Raw genomic sequence first — 21,905 nt, forward strand, 5'->3', positions numbered from 1 at the left:
TTGCTTTGAATACGAATAAATAAAATTTGTTGCTCAAAAGTTTAACTTACATACTTGAGGCGAGTAGGCATTGCGAATTGAATGTTTGGAATTCATTGCGAGCGAAACAAATACTTGAATGTGTCGCTACTCCAAACAAAACATCCAAATAAAGTTGAAGTGAATTTCTAACCCGATATGGAAAAGCTGAATAAATTTGTATGCCTCGAAAAGTGTTACTGTTGGTGTGAAATTCTTTGGAAGTGTCTTTATTTACATTGGCACCAATAGGCGTTAGTTTCGTTAAATGTTTTTCAATTTTTGTTAGCCAACATTTTTATGTAATTGAAACAATAAAATTTCGTTGGGTCATTTATTGGTAACATATGGCGACTTGAGCACCTGTGTTTCTTCCTTTTCTTCAAAATAAGTCTTCATTAAGCTTCTTCATAACAATCATTAATTTCACCAAAGCCCAATTAAATTTCTTGCAATAAAACCTTCAAACATATTGCACTACGTCAAATTCAGAAATAATCTTCCTAACTTTAATGTGAAAATGTCATAACACGTAGTTAATATTTTTTATCAAAATTAATGAGAAGTCTTAACTTATATTTCTGCTGGTCTTGACTTCGTAAGAGCTTCTTAAGAGCGGAACCAGAAATCACATAAACCAAACACTTGACTAACAACAAACTTCTTTTTACAACAAAATCAGCGAAGCACGAAAACCAACAACAAATTCAACACAAATAACATCAACATCAAAACTAACAAACTACGGGAAATCTCCGGAAGTTTTTAATTAAGTTTTTCGAAATTGTGTAAGACCATGACACACGTAAAAACTAAAATAAAATACCACTCGTTCGTTGGTTTGTTCGTTCTTTCAATTAAGTTTCTTGGAAGAGATTTTTGTTTGCTTGCTGTGTTGCTTGCTTGCTTGATGATGTTGCTTTTTCTCTCTGCTGTCAGAAATTTTAAATTGTAAGACGCATATGAACGCTTGATTAAGTAATCCTATCAAATTTCATCATAATAAACTTGAAATAAAACAACAACAGCATCAACAAAAATAAAAGAATACAAAAAATAGTAAGAAATTTGTTGGAAAAAATTAAAATGAAGTCATTGTACTTGATTTACTGAGATTCTGTTTTTATTTTTATGGACCTAGAGATTTAGATTGTTTATGAAACTTGGTGCCATGTTAATGATCAAATAATTGCAAATAAAAGATGGGATGAAAAAGAACTACTGGAATACAATTTGATCATCATTTTTTCTTAATTAATCAAAAATGAAAAAAAAATATATATGTATATTGCTAAGGAAACAAAAAGCAATATGATAATATAAACGTTAACAAACCACTTTGGAGATTTGACATTAAGATGTATTTAACTTATTTTTAGAAACAAGTAAGTTTTATTATAAATCTATTAAAGTTTCATATAAAAGCTTTCAAGAAACCGATGGCAGTTTATCAAGATACATCTGTGAATTCAACAAAGACTTGGTTGTTTATTTTGACAGATTTGTTAAATGCGTCTTGCTGTACCCGTGGCATGATGGTTAGTGCGTTGGACTGTCATGCGAGAGGTCTTGGGTTCGATCACTGCCTATCCATTTTAAGTTTTTTTCACGGGTACTGCCTCTTGCGAGGAAATTCTCAAATTTTCCGTTCACATTCGGCTTAAAACTGTAGGTCTCTTGCATCCCTGACAACAGTACTCGCACACAGAAATGGTTGAGAGTTGTCAGTCACTAGGCCCTAGTTCACAAACGGACTGTTGCGCCACCCAATTTAGTTAGATTTTATAGTTAAATGCGTCAAGATTGAGAACATAAATTGTTTACCAATGAAGAAAATAAAAGTTCGATTTTTCAACGCAGACTTATTCAAATTATATTCTTAAGAACTTCAGAAAGTATGAAATCAAAAATTGAATTTTAAGCTCGTGTCAATTAAGTATACTTAAGCAGGACTGTCAACTATAAATGACGTCATAATGTTTAAAATAAAATAGAATTGAAGTTAATAACTCTTCTGATTTTTGAGATATTAAGATCAAAACAAATCATCCAAAAAGTACGAACGTATGGGCAAAGACATCTCCCTAACGAATTTGGATTTAGATTCAAGGAACATTAAAAGGTTTGACAGCATTGTACAATGGGTAGTCAAAAACCGTGTAGAATTTAATGCTTCGAAAACTCAATGCTGTCTCCTGTCGTTAAAGTTAAACACACCCCGATGCCACTATATATAAGCGGCACTTGCATCCAAGAAACTAATTAACTGTCAGTACTTGGTATGTCTATCCCCTTTTATGGAACGATCATATATTTGATATTGCCAAAAATGCTGCTAGATGCTTGGAATTTCTCACCCCTTCTGATCTGGCTGTAATTTACAAAGCCTTTATCCGTCCAAAGCTTGAATATAATTCGCATATCTAGGTAGTTGCCCCCAAAACAAGTTTAAATCTCTTGGATAGTATACAAAAAAGGGCTTTAAAAATGATAGGCGATAGAACTATAACCGAAATATTTACATCGCTAGAACACAGCAGCAATGTTTCATGCTTTTCGTTGTTTTATCGATATTTTTACAAACAATGTTCTATCGAACTAGCCAGTTGCATTCTACCCCTTAAACGCATAAGCGCATACTGTCAAATATAGAGATTCTTTCTTAAATCGCACATAAAGAATGTGGAATGCTTTGTAAAACTTGTTTTCCCTAACATTTTGACGTTCAGAATTTTAAGACCAATGTGCATCAGTATCTCCTTTTAAATCCTTCCCTATTTTCCTAATGCTTACACTGTGTTTATAAAGGGTACTAATAACCCCTTGAGTGCAAGTAAATTATAAAAAAAGGGGGTTCAACTAGAGCATTACTACAATTTTTTAGTACTATCGGAGGAAGACTATCGGGATCGGCTGAGAAGTCATCATCTAACGCAGATAAACGATCAAATACCGTACTCTGTAGCACAGGGATGTGACTACAGCTAGTTTGCGAAAAGAAACGATACTGTACGATTGTACACTTTACAAAATGGTCAAAATAAAGGAAGACAAAAGTCTGTTAATATCCTGCAAAAATATGGGTTTAATAATGTAGAAAAGTGCATAATTTAAAACTCTTGCTTTAACCACATTACACGGAAGAATGGCCTTGTAAAATTTTAGTATAAAGTTAACTTGAAAAACTTTTTTTTACAATTCCAGTTGAGAAGTTATAAGCTAAAAAAGGATTTTTGACAGAAACCCTTGGATTGTTTTTAATGGTCGCTAGGCTACTTTTATGAGCTTAAAACCATTTCTTCAAAGTTCATACACTTTTTTTATTGATATAAAGATTATTTCAGAAGTTTCAAAAATTGCGTACGTCAATTTTAACCGAAAGAATTTGAAAAGAACAAAAATTGGTAGAGTATGTTTTTCTACAGTCTTTTAATAATACTTTACCAAAATTCCTATTTAACGATATTTCAACTCCATTCTTAAATTAATTTTGGAAGTTTTATTTATATTTAATTAAAAATTCACTTCGTTCAGAATTTGGTTGAAAACTTAAAAGTAATTTCCAATTTTGGAAGCTATTAATTAATGGAGGGATAAGTTTAAGTCTAAGCAGACACTCTTTGTATTATTTTTAGCGTTTGAAAAAAAATCAGTTCCACTGAAACTGATAACCTGAAAATTTCAGGATTAGTTTTATTTATAAAATTAATTTAGTTTTGAATTGTTTTTGTATATTTGAACTCTTTATTATTGAACGAAATCAAAATTTCTTAGGATTACAAAATCTATTATATTCTTGGGGAAAGTCACAATCCAGAGAAACTGCAAAGAGCATCCAACCCATTTAACAAAAGATTTCAGTTAAAAATTCTCACACGGTTTTTCAATTGATATTTAACAACGGTCCATCTCAATTCAAAAAGTATTTTAATATTTTAAAAAAAAATTAAATTTGTTTCTCATGAAGGTATTAAAAAGACCTTTCTTATCGGCTTAAGTTTAAAACTCTTACTTAAAACAGTTTCAAAAAGTTATGACTTGAATGATTGTTTGTTTTTTTTTGTGCATTTTTCAATATTTTTAAACCTCTCTTACCGTGCGAAACTTTACCTTTATTAAAGAAACAACATTTAAAAAATTTAAGTAGCTAATAAAAACCCGAAAACAAATTTTGTTTGTTTTGATTTTCAAAAATTTTATTGCTCCAATAAAAAGCAATGAAATGAATTCTCTTTAATGTCAAAAACTAGATAACTCACTCCGCCGCCGTCAGTCGTGGAGAAAAATGAGAAAAAAGCAAGACCCACGACGACTATAGGAAGCTTAGTCTCTCATATACATAGTTTTCCAGCGAATAATGGTATAATTTAAGTAGACTGTTCAGTGTTCATGTCCGTTGGTTGACCCCCCTCTTAAATTCAGCTAAAAAGACGACCAAACGCTTCCCGACACCGACATTAATTCATTTCACAATCTAAGCACGACAACGCACAGTGGATAGATTGTGATGATAATTCGAAATAAAATCAGCTATTTAAAAGAAATGTTAGTCAAAAACGGATTTGGGGGCTTGGTTCTTGACCAAAACTCTGTTCAATCCAACAAAATTTTAATTTAAATAGTTCAGAAATCATATTAAAGGTTTAAAAATGTCTTTAATTCTATATAAGTTTATTCAAGTTTAATATTATTTTATTATCTATTTGTCTTGTTTTTTTTTTAGATTTCAATCTATTCTACCCTACTGTATGATGTCGAAGGAATTCCAGCAAGGATTCCATGCATGCAAGTTTGGTTGCTGTCCGTCGCCGTTGCCAGAGTTTGTGCCGCCACTACTGCCACACCGCCGCCATCACCATCGCCATTTTGCCACCATTGATTGACGTCTTCATTGTGCATTAGATGTGATAAGTGTTTAACGAGCTGCATCAGCCGGATGAATGACCCAAGCGTGCTTCGTAATCTCTTCTCGACTACCCCAATGCACTGCACAGTGTACAAACTACAGCTGCATCTTTTTCTGTTAAATTCAAGCACCTAACCTAACTTAACCGACCCACAAAAACCTAACCATAAGCCAACCAAGCATAGCGGTAAACGATAAACACCATAGACAGCAGCTGAGGAATTTTTGGTGGTCGCCATCACTCACGAGTTTAACAATGTTTAAGTTTGTTTAGCAAAATTGCACCAAACTTTGTATCGTCGCGTCATCGTCATCCGTCGTCGTGTCGGAAGTCTGTATACGATTTTATAAGAAATAAGCTAGAAGCATATTGATGATGACGATGTGATGGGTGCCTTATGGGGCATGAAATGGCATTCATGATGTGTCTCTATGGCTCGAGGTGCCTTGAAAATTCCTCACATATCATCATGAACAAGAGTTAAGGCCAAGAGCTTAGCTATTTATTTTCTAGAGAGAGGGAACATAGACCAAAAACAACTAAAAAGAAGCACACTTGGAAGAAGATGTTGTTTTAATAGACAGAGGTCTTGATTGTTCCGGGAATTCCCTACAGACTGATGCTGAAGAGATCATATAAACCTTGTCTATCTATATCACCGATTGACAAATTCGTAACAAGTCGTGTAGACGCAATTGACACATGGGTAATGGTTCGTCAGAGTGTCGAGAATTATTAGAGACGGTGTGGGGTACCTACATACGTCTACATGAACACCTTTTGGAAAAGATATTTACGCCTCCAGGAAACCACTGGAAGACGACGAGGTGGCGGTAAAACAGCACAGACAATGGCTATACGACAAGATCCAATATACACACAAGTTGTGTGTTTCTTAGCCGCTTGCTATTAAACCGGGAATTGTACTATTACCAGACATATAAAAGACGGGTTATAAAATGGAGGGCGAGGGTATGAAGGGGGTACTAAACTTCATTTTTGCTGTCTAATGAGGTTTACACTGAAAGAAAACAACAAACAAATTTTGCACATGTTTTTGAAAAGTCAAAGAGGGCGAGAACAAAATGGTTACTTAGAAAGTTATTCGATTTTACTCAAGTAGAGGAATTTTCCAATAGGATGTGTCATATTAAATAGCTCACAAATTTGGCAGCTGTCACTTTTGAAGTGTCATATTTTGATAATTGACAAGTAAAAACTGTGCCATTAATAAAAATGGAACGATTTACAATTGAACCACGCGGTACTGTTGCAATGAATGTGCCACAAAAATGATGAAAATTTAACATTCACAGTTTGAAGAACTTAAGCACTTTTGGATCATAGTGAAGTACTTTTTCGACCTGCAAAAGTGAAACTGTTCGAAAAATGCAAGCTGTAGGGAAACATTTTTGATATGAAGAATTGAAAATCATGATTGTCGATTGATCATCTCTCTTTGGAACACAACATTACACTGTATTTTACATAAAGAGGTTTCAAGGATTTTATAGTTCAGTACAAACAAGAGCTCAAGTCGGCTGATCACCCGCAACTCGTATCAACTGACAGAGTGTGGTAAAGCATTTCGCATTCGTGTAGTTCGGCTTAAGAACAAATTTCTTTACTTGAAAGTACGACAGAAGTCGGTTTTGAAGGTGTAATTCCTGAAGTGCGAGTTATACGATTGAATTGTTTAAGAGGAGTGCAACTGCCTATTTCATTGGAGCATAATCCGTTAAAATAACGGTAAATAAAGTGAGGAAAGTGATATTACGAAGGTTTTCAAGTGACGTAAATGAACCAACAATGTTATAATCTGAATTAAATTTAATGTTCTTCGTCTTACACTGTCCAAAAGACTAAAGTAAGTAAGCTTTGAACTGATGTGATGGGTCCTTAAGAAGTGATTGGTGATACACATAACAAGAGTTTTTATGTGCTAATTTTTCTTGATTCAAGTAACACTCATAAATAGTAGTAAAGGTGAAAAAAATATACTTTAAAAACTATTATAAGTATCAATCTTTTAACAATCTGTGAAGGCTAGAATTTAATAAGCTATAAGCAGGGTTGTGAATCTAGAAAAAGCATGGGAAAAGATGAGCGCTTTTTCATCAGCGATGCATATGCATAGTTAAAATAAAAAAAGAGTGTCGGAGGCAGGACCGAGCCTTGTGGCACACCATTTATTTATTTTGTGGTTTAAATTGATTGATGTTCAAATGGAAGACATAAGCATTCAAGAGGACACAAGCGTAGACAGGTTTTTTCTTAAAACCAACCTCTGTCTATCAACTCCTACTCTCACCTCCACGTGGTGAACATCGGGTGCCTAGTACCTCAACTGGAGATTGGGTTCCAACCCCAGTGGAAAGTTGTTGGGGGCAGCAAACGAGAGAGGTCGGGAGAGGTGTTTCCACTAAGGCACCTCTCCTTATCCAGACGGCAGCGGAGGAATTCCCGAGATGGAATCAACGGTGGCGTCTACAGTTCCAGTAAGGTTGAACTACTTAGTGAACACCTTATAGGGCTTCTTCGACTTATTCGGAGCCCAGGCCTGTAAGGAGCGGTTTTATCCGGCTCCCCATCCTTGGAGTTATACTTAGGATCTGGCCCTCCAGGTTGGGGGTTGTGCGTCGGGGTGACTTCCTGGCCACGTAAAAGCTTTCAAAGTTGCGAAGCACCAACAAGCCTCGGATACGGACGGATTTACTGTTGACAACCAACGCAAACGAATAAAGGACAACGAACTTCGGATATGCACGTGGAATGTTAGGTCCCTTAACAGACCACGTAAGGCCGAAGAATTAGCGGAGGCCCTAGAACGATATAAAGCAGATATCACCGCCATCCAGGAAATACGATGGGATGGGCCGGGCAAAAAGAGGATGAAAAACTGCGATATTTACTATGGTGACTGCTACCACGAAAACCAACAGCGCTTATTTGGATGCGGATTCGTCATTGGAGCCAGACTTAGGCAAGAAGTCTTGAGCTATAGGTGCATCAATGAGCGCCTCATGACCATACGCATCAAGGCTAAATTCGCCAACATAAGCCTAATATGCGCGCATGCCCCAACAGAGGAGAAAGATGAAGACACCAAAGACATATTCTTCGACCTCGTAGACAAAACTTATGAGCAGTGCCCTAGCTACGATATTAAAATAGTCCTGGGAGATTTTAATGCCAAGCTAGGAAGGGAAGACATCTTTGGTGGAATAATCGGGAAAAACAGCCTGCACGACAACACTTCCGACAATGGATTCAGGCTCATCGATTTTGCTGCGGGCCAAAACGTCATGGTAGCCAGTACGCGTTTTCCACACCTCAACATCCACAAAGGAACTTGGACTTCTCCAGATCAATCTACCGTCAACCAGATTGACCATATTGCGATCGACGCCAGACACGCTTCCAGCATTATGGATGTACGAACTTTCCGAGGAGCTAACATCGACTCGGACCACTACCTCGTTGTAGCCAGGGTAGAACTTCGGATTTCCAGACCCAAGGCAAAACAGGGAGGTGCTGGGAGAAGATACAACGTCGAACGGCTACAATCGCCAGAGATCGCCAAATCCTTTTCCGACCGAGTGACAAGTAACCTCTCTCGAAGTTCTCTGCCGCCAACACAATGTATCGAAAACCAGTGGCAACATTGCCAAGATGCAATCAGAGAAGCCGCCTCTGATGTGCTGGGTTTCAAACAGCCACCAACAAGGAACCCCTGGTTTGATGAGGAATGTCGGCAGGCAAATGCAGCCAAACAACAGGCACGCAAAGCGGCGCTGCATAAAAGGACGAGAGCTGCTCGTGACTTTTCAGAAGGAAAAAGAGAGGGCATGAGAAGCGTGCGGTCGAAGATGTTGAGAGGTATAAAAGCAGGAATGAGGTTCGAAAGTTTTATGAACAGGTGAAACGAAATTCACAGGTACATAAACCTAGAACCGAAGGCTGCAAAGACGAAAGCAGAAACATCATAGTGGAACCGCAGTCAATGCTGAGAATATGGAAGGACCACTTCTGCAGACTGTATAACGGCGACGAAGAACTGAATCCCGCTGTCAGGCAGGATGACCCATTCGATATAGACGACGAAAGCCAACAATCATGTCCTCCCGACTTACACGAAGTAAAGATTGCCATATCTAAGTTGAAGTCTAATAAAGCCGCTGGAGCAGATGGCTTGAATGCCGAGCTCTTTAAAGCAGCTGGAGATAAGTTGGTTAGGAGCATGCACCAACTTATCTGTAAGATATGGTCGGAAGAAAACATGCCCGATGAATGGAACCTTAGTATTGTTTGCCCGATCTTGAAAAAAGGAGACCCTCTAAACTGCACCAACTATAGAGGAATAAGTCTACTTAACATCGCCTATAAAATCTTCTCTGCCATAATATGTGAACGTCTAAAGCCCATCGTCAACAACCTGATAGGTCCTTATCAGTGTGGTTTTAGACCAGGAAAGTCCACAGTTGATCAAATATTCACATTACGGCAGATCCTGGAAAAAACTCAAGAGCACCAAATCGACACCCACCATCTTTTCATCGATTTCAAGGCCGCATATGACAGCATCTACAGGGACGGGCTATATAGAGCCATGTCTAGTTTTGGCATCCCTGCCAAACTCGTCCGTTTGTGCAGGATGACCATGGAGAATTCACGCTTCTCCATAAAGGTTGGAAACAACTTAACAGAACCTTTTGATGTCAAAAAAGGTTTTAGACAAGGTGATGCGCTGTCATGCGATTTTTTTAACATCGTGCTTGAAAGAATAGTGCAGAGCTCACACGTCAACACTAGAGGCACTATCTTTCAAAAGTCTGTCCAATTACTGGCATATGCTGATGACATTGACATAATCGGAAGAACTCAGCGTGATGTCAATGGGGCTTTTGTGAGTATTGAGGCAGAGGCGGCAAAAATGGGTTTAACGGTTAATGAGGGCAAAACAAAGTACATGCTGTCGTCTAGAAAGGACATACAACACCGACGTTTTGGTCAAAACGTCACAATCGACAGACGTACCTTTGAGGTAGTCAAGGACTTCGTCTACCTAGGCTCCGCTGTAAACGCAGAAAACAACACCAGCGCTGAAATCAAACGCAGAATAACTCTTGCTAACCGCTGTTTCTTTGAACTAAGAAAGCAATTGAGTAGTAATGTCCTCTCTCGAGGGACCAAAGTGTTGCTATATAAGACCCTTATCATCCCCGTCCTGCTATACGGTGCAGAAGCATGGACCATGACAAAAGCGTATGAAAGCACCTTGGGTCGCTTCGAGAGAAAAGTTCTTCGTGTGATCTACGGTCCCGTATGCATAGAAGGGGAGTGGAGGAGAAGATGGAACGACGAACTGTACGGGCTGTACAGCGACGTTGACTTAGCAAGAAGAGTAAAAGTCCAACGACTAAGATGGCTGGGTCACGTAGAGCGCATGGAAACCAATGCTCCGACCCGGAAAGTCTTCGAATCCGCACCCACAGGACAGCGCAGTAGAGGAAGACCGCGGATCAGGTGGCGCGCACAAGTGGAAGGTGACCTCACCCAACTTGGAGCGCGAAACTGGAGACATCTAGCTAGGGACCGAGCTAGATGGAGAAGTTTGTTGGGTGAGGCCCTAGTTCACACAGGACTGTAGCGCCACCTTAAGTAAGTAAGTAAAAACTTTAACTCAATCAAAACAATTTGTATTTAACGGTTGGAAAGATAATTCGTATTCCAACGAACGACAAATTCATCAAAACCGATGGCACGGATTTGAAAAAAAAAGATGAGCCTGGCGCCAAACTATCAAATGCTACTGCTTTAAAAATATCAATCGTCATAATCTTAATTACTCCAAAACGATGTCAATATTTGTTTCACTGTTAAACCATGAGATCAGCAATGGACCTGTACCAATTCTAAACTGATAGCTTATTTTATTACATTTTCTAACAATAACTTAGCATTTCGGAACACCCTTTATAGGCGTGTCAATGGGCGGGAACAATAAAAAATTAAAAGAGATCCCATAATTTTCTCTAAGTGCATAAATAGAATAAAAACATTCCTACCAAAATATATGTACCCAGGTATAAATCTAAAGCCCACAACTTGAGTTAAAGTCAAGTAAATTTTAGCAAGAAAAAAAACCACAGCCATGTATTATATGGCATGCCATCAGGCATTAGTACAAGAAGTACAGGTAAGGCTACCACTTACAATGTGTACAATTCCTATTTTAGACACCAAATGGACACTGAAAAACTGGACAAGAAATCAACTCTCAGGAACAGCTACAACAACAAGAACAACACATTAGAACACAACAGCGCACATATTATAAGCTTAAGCTGTTTGTTCCCAATGTATCACCCATAAATGTGAACATTTTTCTGGGCATAAAATACACCATACACCATAGGTAGGTAGGTTAGGTAAGGTACATACCTACTGGTATATACCTATAGAAAAATTTAGATACTTTTGAAGTCCGGAAATTGGCCAGTTGAAAACAGGGTTTCGAAATGTTGTTTATCTGTCTGTCTGTTTTGTGTTCCGTCATAAGAGTGTATATAATATCAATGTCCCAACAACAACAAAAACAACATTTACTTGGCTTCTTTTCGTGTAAATATTCTTTTTGTTTTTTTGGTTAGGCCGGGCCGGCCGGTTCGAGGCGGTTAAACCGCGATGTATCCGACTCTGATATACGCCTAACCTGGAAATACTATATAGGTGTAATCGCCTCGTTTAGCGACCGATTAAATCAGCTCAGCAACTAGGGACGGCCGATGTGCATTATAGACTTTGTGGCGACAAACAAAGACGATCCAACGACAACGAGGACGGCGACTACGATGACGACGATTTAAGACGGGCAGAAGACCAGAGACCCTCAATGTTTGCTGTTTGCTTGTTTTTATCAGGAACCTATACCCACATTACATAAGTAAGTTTGTTGACTGAAAATACAGTGGAACATTCCAGAGTTCTTCAGCTCTGTAATTGGTGCTAAAAGTGCCTTTCTCTCTGTTGGTTGACGACTTAAAACAACAACAAAAAGGTTTTGATGAGCTTAGAAGGAAACTGATGATTAATCGATTTTAGAGAAAAAGTAAAACATGGACTTTGGTTAGAAGCCTAATGATGTTACCACCTACCATCTTCTCTCTTCAAGCTTTTTGCGACTTTTTTTGGTTTGTAATTCTTTTGCTTTCACTTAGATATATACGAATGTAGGTACTTATGAATCTTAAAAAAGTCATGAACATGACAGTTTAGGAATTAAGTAGGAACTACATATAATAATTAAATGGGCTTCTTAAGATTATGGCTTGGTAAAAATTTCTATTGACCTTAATGCTATGTTCTTTGTCTTGGAAAACAGACAATAGAATAATTTTGGTCAAGAAATCAAAAAAGAAGCTCTTGTTTATTGGACTTATCTCAACAACAATTAACTTTTCGGGCATTGATTAACAACTGGAAAAGACTACTTAAAAAGCTTTAAACCTGTTGTAATTGTGAGAGAAAGTTAAATGCAAAAATTAAAGAAATTCATAATAAGAGAATTAATGTCAAATATTTAAAATGTAAACGAAATTTGACTGCGAAAATGATGTTAAGATTTATGATGTGCTCAATTTAAGGAAATTTTTAAGGTTGTGTTTTTTAACTTAGCTGTAACATTTATTAATTTAATATAGAACTCGGTCAAATTGAAGAGATTTATGTTTTGAAAGTAGACAAATTAACTTAGTTAAAATAATTTACTTTCTCAAATCAGCCGTTTTCGGCATAAAACTACTTTGCAGGAATGGTTGAGAATTGTAGGTAACTAGGCCCTAGCTCGTAATGGATTGTTTTGAAATCTAGTGTATTTATTTTTAAGTTGTCCTTATATTTGATAAGTGTTAAAGAAGCAGAGATTACACCAAAATATATGTACTATTTTTGTTCTAAAACTTAAACAGGCCTGACTTAATGCGAGATTTTGACTGCGTAGAATGAAACTCACTGTACCATATGCAAAATGTAAATGAACATGTCAGGTTCTTAGGGTTCATACGGCTCCATCTTGGCTGAATAGCGACATCTCTGCTCTGACGTCACGACGAGATGCCGCCTACAGTCGATGGAGACGCTACGAACTTCCACAAATTGTATTGCAGACTGCTTAATCAAGTTGTCCTAATGGTCAGAACGGCAAAAAGACTTTATTTTGAAAATAAACTTGGTTTTTTAACCTCTGACAAACAATTATTGAAAAACCTGTGTGAAATCGGTATTGACGTCGATTGTGATGAACTCAACTAAAACTTTACGTCCACGCCCTTAAACATTGCTTTACCCGTTCATTCCCTTGCTGAGGAGGAACCAACTGCTATCAACAGCTCTCTAAATTTTATAACAATACAAGAGGAAGACATTATAGAGGCAATAATATCGATTAAATCTAATGCTACTGGCCTGGACCAAATGGCCCCTAAGTTCTTGAGACTACTGCTTTCATATGTACTGCGATGCATAACCTACATATCTAACAGCATATTGACTACTTCCGACTTTCCTTTAGAATGAAAGGCTAAGATTATTCCCATACTCAAAAAGCAAACAGGTACTGCAACAGAATTTCGGCCGATTGCCATTTCTCCGTTTCTTTCGAAGGTGTTTGAAAAAACTATTCTGGGGCATATCCAAAATAATCGTACAATTAACAACCTGTTAAGTACCTGTCAGTCTGGTTTTTGACCTAAGCAGCTGCAAATCCGCCTTACTTTTTGTAATTTATAAAATAAGAAGGCAATGGACAGCGATCATGTAACATTGCTAACACTGTTAGATTATTCAAAGGCTTTTGATACTGTTAACCACTCAATTCTTTGTAAGAGTCCTGTAAGCTTGTTCTTTTGTATCTCAGCGGAAGGCAACAATGCGTGCTGGCCAATGGATACTCGTCCACATTTCTCAATGTTTTGAGTGGAGTGCCACAGGGATCTATCCTTGGACCAATCCTCTTCTCACTTTACATAAATGAGTTACCACAAGTCGCTAAACATTATTTAATTCATCTTTATGCTGATGATGTGCAGTTCCTGATAAGTCGACCTTTTGGGGCTAAAAATGATGGCGTAGCTTTAATGAACGAGGATCTGCTCCACATTTCACAGCGGCCAAAACAAAAATGCAATGGGTACTCTTGGCTATGGTATACGTACAAAAATCGGAGCTTGGAACGTTCGATCCTTGTATGGTGAAGGAAGATACGAACAGCTAGAGCACGAAATGCTTCGTCTTAAGATCAGTATCCTGGGCATTATTAAAACAAAGTGGAGAGGAAGAGCTGAATACAGATCTGACACTGAACTAACGAGAATGCTCTATTTCGGAGAGGATGAAAGAGAGGGTGGCCAAAGGCTGCATGGTGTCGGAATTATGTTAAACGAAGTAGCTAGGCGCAGGCTTATTTCCTGGGCCCAATATCAGAAAGAATTATGACTGCAAGGTTACGCTCAAAACTTCACAACATCACAATCGTTCAGTGTTATGCCCGCACAAATAAAGCGACCGAAGAAGACAAAACCGCGTTCTACACTCATCTTAACTCGGTTTACAGCAGTGTTCCGAGAGCCGATATCATAATCGTCACCTCAACGCTCAAATCGGTGCAGAAAATTATTGTCTGGAACAATTTATGGGAAAAAATGGCTTGGGGTCACGTAATGAAAATGGTGACATGCTTCTCGACAAAATCAAATTGATCACATCATGATTCAGCAGCGATCGAGGAAGTCTATGCGTGATGTCCGAAATATAAAAAATGCCTATGTGGGAAGTGACCACCATTTGGTTGCCATGAGTCTCAACTTAAAAACAACGGATGTATTAAGACAATCGCAGAATGCAGCAAGAAATCAAAAATTCAATACGAATGCTTTAAGTGATCCCAACATAAGTTGTAGCTCTATCAACACCCTTAACTACAGAGCTTCGTCATTAAATTTGAGTGTTGACTCAGATGTTGACGAGATGTGTAGTGAAATTAAAAGTGTTTTTATGGAGGCTGGATCCGAGACTGGATCCGAGGCGTACGAAAATTAATGACTCTTGGATATCCCAAGACACCTGGGAAAAAATCGAGCTTCGTAAATCGTTAAAGCTGCAAATAAACGCCGAGACAGACGCTCAACGAAAGAAGAGGAGATATCCGAGAATTGTACCAAATAGCCAAAGAAGTTGCCGGGAAAAAAAGCAACAACAATCATCTGAAATGGATGTGGATGGGACACTATTGGTACCAATTGAAGATCAACTTCGCAGGTGGAAGGATCACTTTTGTGCCCTGTTAAATGGGGACCCCGTTGAACAGATCCTGCAGGGGTATTGACTTCAAACCCCTTCAGTAGGGGAAATTGAAACAGCGATTAATCTCCTCAAAAACAATAAAGCAGCCAGGCTTGCCGGAGTACCAGCGGAATTCCTGAAAGCTGAACGCATTGTTCTTGTGCAGTCTGCAGAATTTTAAACACTGCTATACCCCATGTTTGTAGATTTTGAGAGAGCCTTTGACCGAGTTAACCGAGAATGTATATGGAGATCACTTCTTGTGAGAGGAATTAATTCAAAAATTGTTGACATTATAAAGGAGTCCTACAACAATGCAAAGTGTTTCGTGTTGCATAATGGGCAGCTATCCGACTCTTTCGAAGTGCGTCAGTGTGCGAGACAAGAGAATGTTTTATCGCCAATTCTTTTTCTGCTGGCGATAGATGATGTTCTGACGTCCAGCGTCGGTACAACTGGCAGGGTATTCAATGAAGAACGTTTAAAAGGCTTAGCCATTTAGACTATGCCGACGATATATGTGTCATGAAAAATAACATCAGTGGGCTGAACGATATGTGTCAAACTTTACGGATGAAAGGAGAATCGTGCGGTCTTAAAATCAAAAAGACAAAAATTATGCTAACAGGCCCCCCAACACAACATCGTATTATTCTGCATGACACGCCTGTTGAAGAGGTCGAACAATTTAATTACTTCGGAAGTATTGTTTCAGCAAATGGTGGTACGGATCTGGACGTAAAAAGGAGAATAAATAAAGCTCGCGTTACCTTTGGTACTCTGTCCCAAATTTGGAAATCCAGTCAAGTCACCCTACGCACTAAACTGGGATTCTTCAAATCCAATGTGAAATCCGTGCTATTACGAGTATATGCTTGTGAAACATCGAGAAAATCGCAGGCTTTTGAACCGCTGTCTGCGTCACATCCTTAAAATTCGCTGGCCACAATATACAACAATATCTAAGCAGGAATTGTGGTGTAGGACAGGTCAGAGGCACTTGGACATCGACATCAGAAAGCGCAAATGGCAATGGAGTGGTCACTCACTGGAAACCAAACGATGATATTGCGAAGCAGTCCTTTGAATGGAATCCTAAGGGGCGGGTTGGAAGTCCAAGAACAGCATGGGAATCTACAGTGCTATCGGAAGCTAACTCCCAGAGAAAGACGTGGACACAGTTAAGGTATCTAGCTGCAGATCGATAAGGATGGAGGTGTTTTGGTGACGCGCTATGCCCCGTACGGGGTTAGAGCACCTGATGATGGTGATGATGCGTTGTTTAATCGTGTATGATTTCATTTTTTGTAATGGCGAAGTTTTGGCTTGGCAAATGTCAAAGGATGAAATCTTCAATAGTGACAGTTTTCTAAATATCGTGCTATTGAAAATAAATCCTTTTATTGGAAACCGTTCTATATGATTATTAAAATTTAGAAACGTCTGTTTAGAAAAGAATTTGGAATTTTCCATCTTTTATCGATAAACTTTAAGTACAAATTTGTTTAAATATTATGGTTCTCACGTGTAAGGTATCAGTATTACTCTAAATGTGACATTTACGGTGTTGAAAGGAGAGTGGGTATGAGTTGAATTTTACATTCATTTTTTACAACTTTTTTAATCAAGTGTTGAAATTGCAAAAAATTAACATCTCGGCAACTCTTGCAGGGAATCATCGAATTTATGTTCACTTTGATTAACGATAGTAATAAAATCCTTAGAAAATTGTAATAAAAAGAAAACGAAAATGACAAACAAACAATAAGAGTTCATTATTAAAATGTTCATTCACGTCATTTTGAAATAATCAGATCATAATTTAAAAAAAGCAATAAAAACTCTGACACTTAAATACATATTTTTATGGACTTAAGATTAAAATAACATCCTATTTGGCTGTAATCCAATTTATTTTTAAATTTATTAATTTTAAATAAATAATAAAATTCAATATCATAAATAATAATATTTTCTAAAAATGTTTTCAATTAAATAAATTATCATACAAAAAAACCTTACATGAATATATCCTTTAATTTTCGATCGTAAGTCCTTCAGAAAAACCATATTCATTGTCATGGACGTCATTTGGTTATGTTAATTCCACATTTGTTGTTGATTTGATTTTGAATTGGAATCTTATTGATTAAATAAACATTATGTTTATTTACGAGCGTAGATCCGAACATTTCTTTTTTTTTACTTTTTATTTACAAAAATCTACTTTTTTTTATTTAAGGAAAACTATTTTTTTTAAAGAGAACTTCAAGTATTTCAAAGAATTATATTTAGTTATATTTTTATTTATTTCTTCTTCACTAAAATAAAAGGGAAAATAATTCTTTTAACAGATCAATTAAATATTTTCTATTGACAAAAACCACTAACTGAATTCTCAGCCAAATTTGGGAACTGAACGACAAAAATACGCCACAAATCGTATCGAAAGATGCGCTTTAAAATTCTCATTATCTACATCATAATTTCCAAAATTAACAATTTTTGGTTTTTTGGATACCGTACCGTTAGCTATTTGTCTTCTTGCCTTATGTCAATGTTCGGTGGCTGAAATAATTTCGTATTTACGTAAAATGATGATGTGCTATTTTTACAATAAGTCAACAAAAATTTTCTTTTTCATTAAACTTGAAAATTCGTTGAGAAAATAAAGAAGGCAGAAACAAAAATTTAGATGACGTATACGCCACAGTGTACACAAAAAACCAATAACCAAATAGACACACAAAAAAATATTGTGTATTTAAATATCTTAATTTTAAAAATTAAAGACATTTTTACTTAAATTAATTTATTGGTAAAATATTTAAGAAAATAAAACATACACGTGCTGCTTTTTATGTATGTAGTTAAGGTTAATTGAGAGAGAGCTCAAAAACGAGAAGATGTTTATTTTGGTTTTGTTAGGCTTTTTGTTTTTGAATAGTGACTGACAGTTGCAATTCTATTTTTGGATTATTGTAAAATTACTTCTGAAAAATGAGGGGAAAATAAATGAAGGTATTTTTACATCTTCTGAAACGTAAATACATATTTTCAAAAGAAATATTGTTGGTTGGATTTAATGTTGTTGTTATTCTTGTTGTTTTTTTTTATGAAACTACGAATTTTTTAAAAATTAGTTTATGTCTCCAAACGACAAAACGTGTTTTTATATGTTGGTTAGTTTAGTTTTGAACCACAAACCTGCAAAGAAAAGAAGAAAAAATTGTTAATAATTGGTAAATTTAGTAATATAAATAAAAATGTTTAAATGATTAACTTGAAAATTGTGTTTCTTCATAAAATGTAAAGTTTAAAGACAAATTAAAAAATGAAACTTCTTCGGAATGAATTAATCTAAGAATCTTATGGGTTTGGAAGTGTTGTTAAAAATGGGTGAGTTAAAAAAAAAAAACAATCAGAAAATATTGCAGAATTCGTAAAAAAAAATCTAACTTAATTTATTATTCTTTATAAGATTAAGCAAAGCAATAGAATATAAATAATATCATAGAAATGTCTCCCATAATTCTGTCAGTCTGCGGGAATCTTGAATTGCTATATTCATGGTATATGAAGGGCTTAATTTTAAGCACTTAAACATTTTTAAAATTACACAAAAAACAAGGGTATTAGAGAAAAGGAAAAGCCTTGTTTACCTCATCTTGAAGAAAAAATTGAGTTTGGACCGATAAAACTTTTAAACGATTTTTGTTTAGCCTATACAAATCACGGAGTTTTGACGACTGTTTTTCATTACTCATGCATTAGTTAAAAATTAGTTTTCAAGTCTCAAGACCTTATATTAGAAATGAGAAAGTCCGTTTGTTTGTTTGTTTGTGTGTTTGTCTTTCCTTCACGTCACAACAGAGCAATATTATGACATGATTTCTTGTGTGGACATAGTAACGAAACTGGAGAGTGTTTTAAACTACTTTTTACAGCGGTAAGTATCTTATTTCAAGCTCATTTGAGCAGATCCGCTGGTGACACTTATAATTATTTACTCAATATATTCTTTTTTTAGAATACTAATTAGAAGCATATCATTAGGTGCTTTCTGCGTTGGGGCCTATCACAGTTGCCTATTATCAGGCATAAGATTTCGTTAAACACAACTTGGGCGAAAAGTTATTAGTGCGAATATCTTAACCTGTGGGACCTCTCCATCCCTGCAATTACTCTACTCACTAGACCCTGGTTTTTACGGACTGTTGCGCCACCTAATTTATTTATTTTTATCTTAACCGACGACGACGCCACGTTGTAGCTTGTAATTATTCCTCGAATCACAATAATTCATACAGATTTACTATTAGAATCAAAAGGGTCTGTTAAGTTGTTTCCAACCTTTATGGAGCAGCGTGAATTCTCTATGGTCATCCTGCACAAACGGACGAGTTTGGCAGGGATGCCAAAACTAGACATGGCTCTATACAGCTCGTCCCTGTAGATGCTGTCATATGCGGCCTTGAAATCGATGAAAAGATGGTGGGTGTCGATTTCCTAAGGATCTGCCGTAATGTGAACATTTGATCAACTGTGGACTTTCCTGGTCTAAAACCACACTGATAAGGACCTATCAGGTTGTTGACGATGGGCTTTAGACGTTCACATATTACGGCAGAGAAGATTTTATAGGCGATGTTAAGTAGACTTATTCCTCTATAGTTGGTGCAGTTTATAGGGTCTCCTTTTTTAGGACTCGTTTCAGGCTATCCAAATTTCGATGGGGAGTTTTACAAGCATTGCTTTCCAACTCTGTTCACAAAATAGAGGCCAACGGATTCAAATCTGGACTTCCAGATGACCAATTTAGAGCACCGGAAAAATCGGGAAAGTTGCTTTGAAGCCAACCTTGCGTTATTTCGGCCTTGTGCGCCGGAGCAGAATCTTGTTGGAATACCCTACTTTCTCTGTGAACAAAGTTAAATCTTCCACAATACGTTTGAGCTCATTTTCCTGGTTGTTTTAGACTTTTGCTAAGGTTTTAATACTTTTTTCGCCAACATGCATTGAAGCGACGCCTTGACACGATACCCCTACCAAACCATAACAGATGAGGATTGGTGTCCACGCTGAACTCTGAAACAACTTTTTTTTGCTTCTTCAGACGACCTTATCATTTTGTAAAAAAATTTGTATCAGAAAACAAAATGTTTCGTCACCTTTTCCTCTCCTGCCACTGCTACACTCGTTTATTTCTTTCCAGGCTTATTTTTATAAGGTTGGGAGTTTAGGAGATGTCCTCTTTATTACCTATAGGCTTTAATGTAAAGATTCTCTTTAATAAGTCTTGAAATCGATAAAGGAGATAAGTCGAACTAACTGGACATTATCTTTTGTTTACGAAGAAGATTTCTTAACTTTCGCAGTTTTTCAAACGACACGTGAATGACCTCTATTTCTAAAAGATCATAAAAACTTTTTATAATACGATTAACAAACATTTTTGTTATACCGAATGGTTTCAAAAGCTCAAAAATTCGATTTTACTTTTGCCCGCACTTATGTAAAGCGATTTTCTTTGGTGCCCCACTCAATGTTAATCGATCAAAAGCTTAAACCAAACTAGATTCTATTGTAAGCTCATAAGTATATGTGTAACGGAGAAATGTTCAACGTGACTATTCCCACTGAAAGTAATGATCAAGGACATCTTCTAAGTTTGTTACAGAAGCTATGGCTAGACAAGGGCACAGTGTTTTTAAATTCAGATACAAAGCATTAAGACCAAATAGTATCATACAGAATTTTGATGAAACAGAATTCCGAAAAAACAGTTTTTGCGAGTTATTATTTAAAATAAACATAGTTTTGGAGTATTTTGACTTTTTTTCAAACACCTTAAATTGTTTGTCTCTGTCCAAAACAACGAACTTTTAAGGAAGTGAAATGAGGACATTAATGATGTGATGTTATTCGCCAAATTTCAGCTTTGTCGGATTTTTTTCGAATTAGGTTCTTTATTTATGTAAATTTCGTACAATTGCATTTTATATTTTGTTATTTTTTATTTTAAATTATATTTTAGTAGCCATAAATTAGGCTGAATGGCTTGGATAATTCAGTTAAAATTTTCTAAGATTCTAAGAATTGCCAAAATATTGACTTTTTTAGCAAATGGCTCTATCTTTTTGTGGAGCACGAATCGTGAAAACCTTGAGTTGTTCTAGAAATAAAATGACTTATTTAATAATTATAATCTTCACTTAAAACATTTTCTCATGTCCATATTACTTGAGGCACACTTCAGAATGCCAAACCCACACAGAACACGATCCATCCAACATTCTAGATGATCTGCTAGAACAATTCATTCCAATTTCAAGTAATAAAACGTAATTTCTCTGAAGTGGGCTTGTCATTAAATAAAAACAAATGACAAAACATACAAAATTCCTACACTGACGAAACAAAATGACCGACCGACAACGACTCTGAACGCATTCAAAAACAAAAAGGTATCTCTTGCGTTTCAAAAAGAAAATCCCCATCATCAAAAGCTGAGCTCTAGAAATGCTGCTGCTGTCCAACTTTAAGCTGACATAAACAGATGCCCCCAACTTGTTGAGGAAAAGTGTTAATTTACTCACACTTCGCGTCGTCGGTCGCGTTGTCGTTCAAGTGATGTGC

The 21,905-nt window shown here is 36.5% G+C and overlaps 1 protein-coding gene and 1 long non-coding RNA gene across 3 annotated transcripts in view; both read right to left on the reverse strand.

Moving 5' to 3' along the window:
* Positions 1-21,905, reverse strand: part of LOC129950053 (serine/threonine-protein kinase N) — a 255,008-nt gene that overhangs the window by 104,342 nt on the left and 128,761 nt on the right. The window contains exon 1 of one of the 2 annotated variants that reach the window (XM_056061840.1): positions 17,289-17,518. The exons of the other annotated variant lie outside the window; for it this stretch is intronic. Coding sequence (XP_055917815.1) covers positions 17,289-17,357 — 69 coding nt within the window. The 5' untranslated portion in view covers positions 17,358-17,518. Of the gene's footprint in view, positions 1-17,288; positions 17,519-21,905 lie in introns of those variants that run through there. 2 annotated transcript variants of the gene reach the window in all.
* Positions 17,543-21,905, reverse strand: part of LOC129950055 (uncharacterized) — a 29,984-nt gene continuing 25,621 nt past the window's right edge. The window contains exon 2 of the long non-coding RNA XR_008782079.1: positions 17,543-17,587. This is a non-coding gene — a long non-coding RNA (uncharacterized LOC129950055). The remainder of the gene's footprint in view (positions 17,588-21,905) is intronic.

Source organism: Eupeodes corollae, chromosome 3, assembly GCF_945859685.1.
Source record: "Eupeodes corollae chromosome 3, idEupCoro1.1, whole genome shotgun sequence".
In the NCBI taxonomy this organism is placed as follows: Eukaryota; Metazoa; Arthropoda; class Insecta; order Diptera; family Syrphidae; genus Eupeodes; species Eupeodes corollae.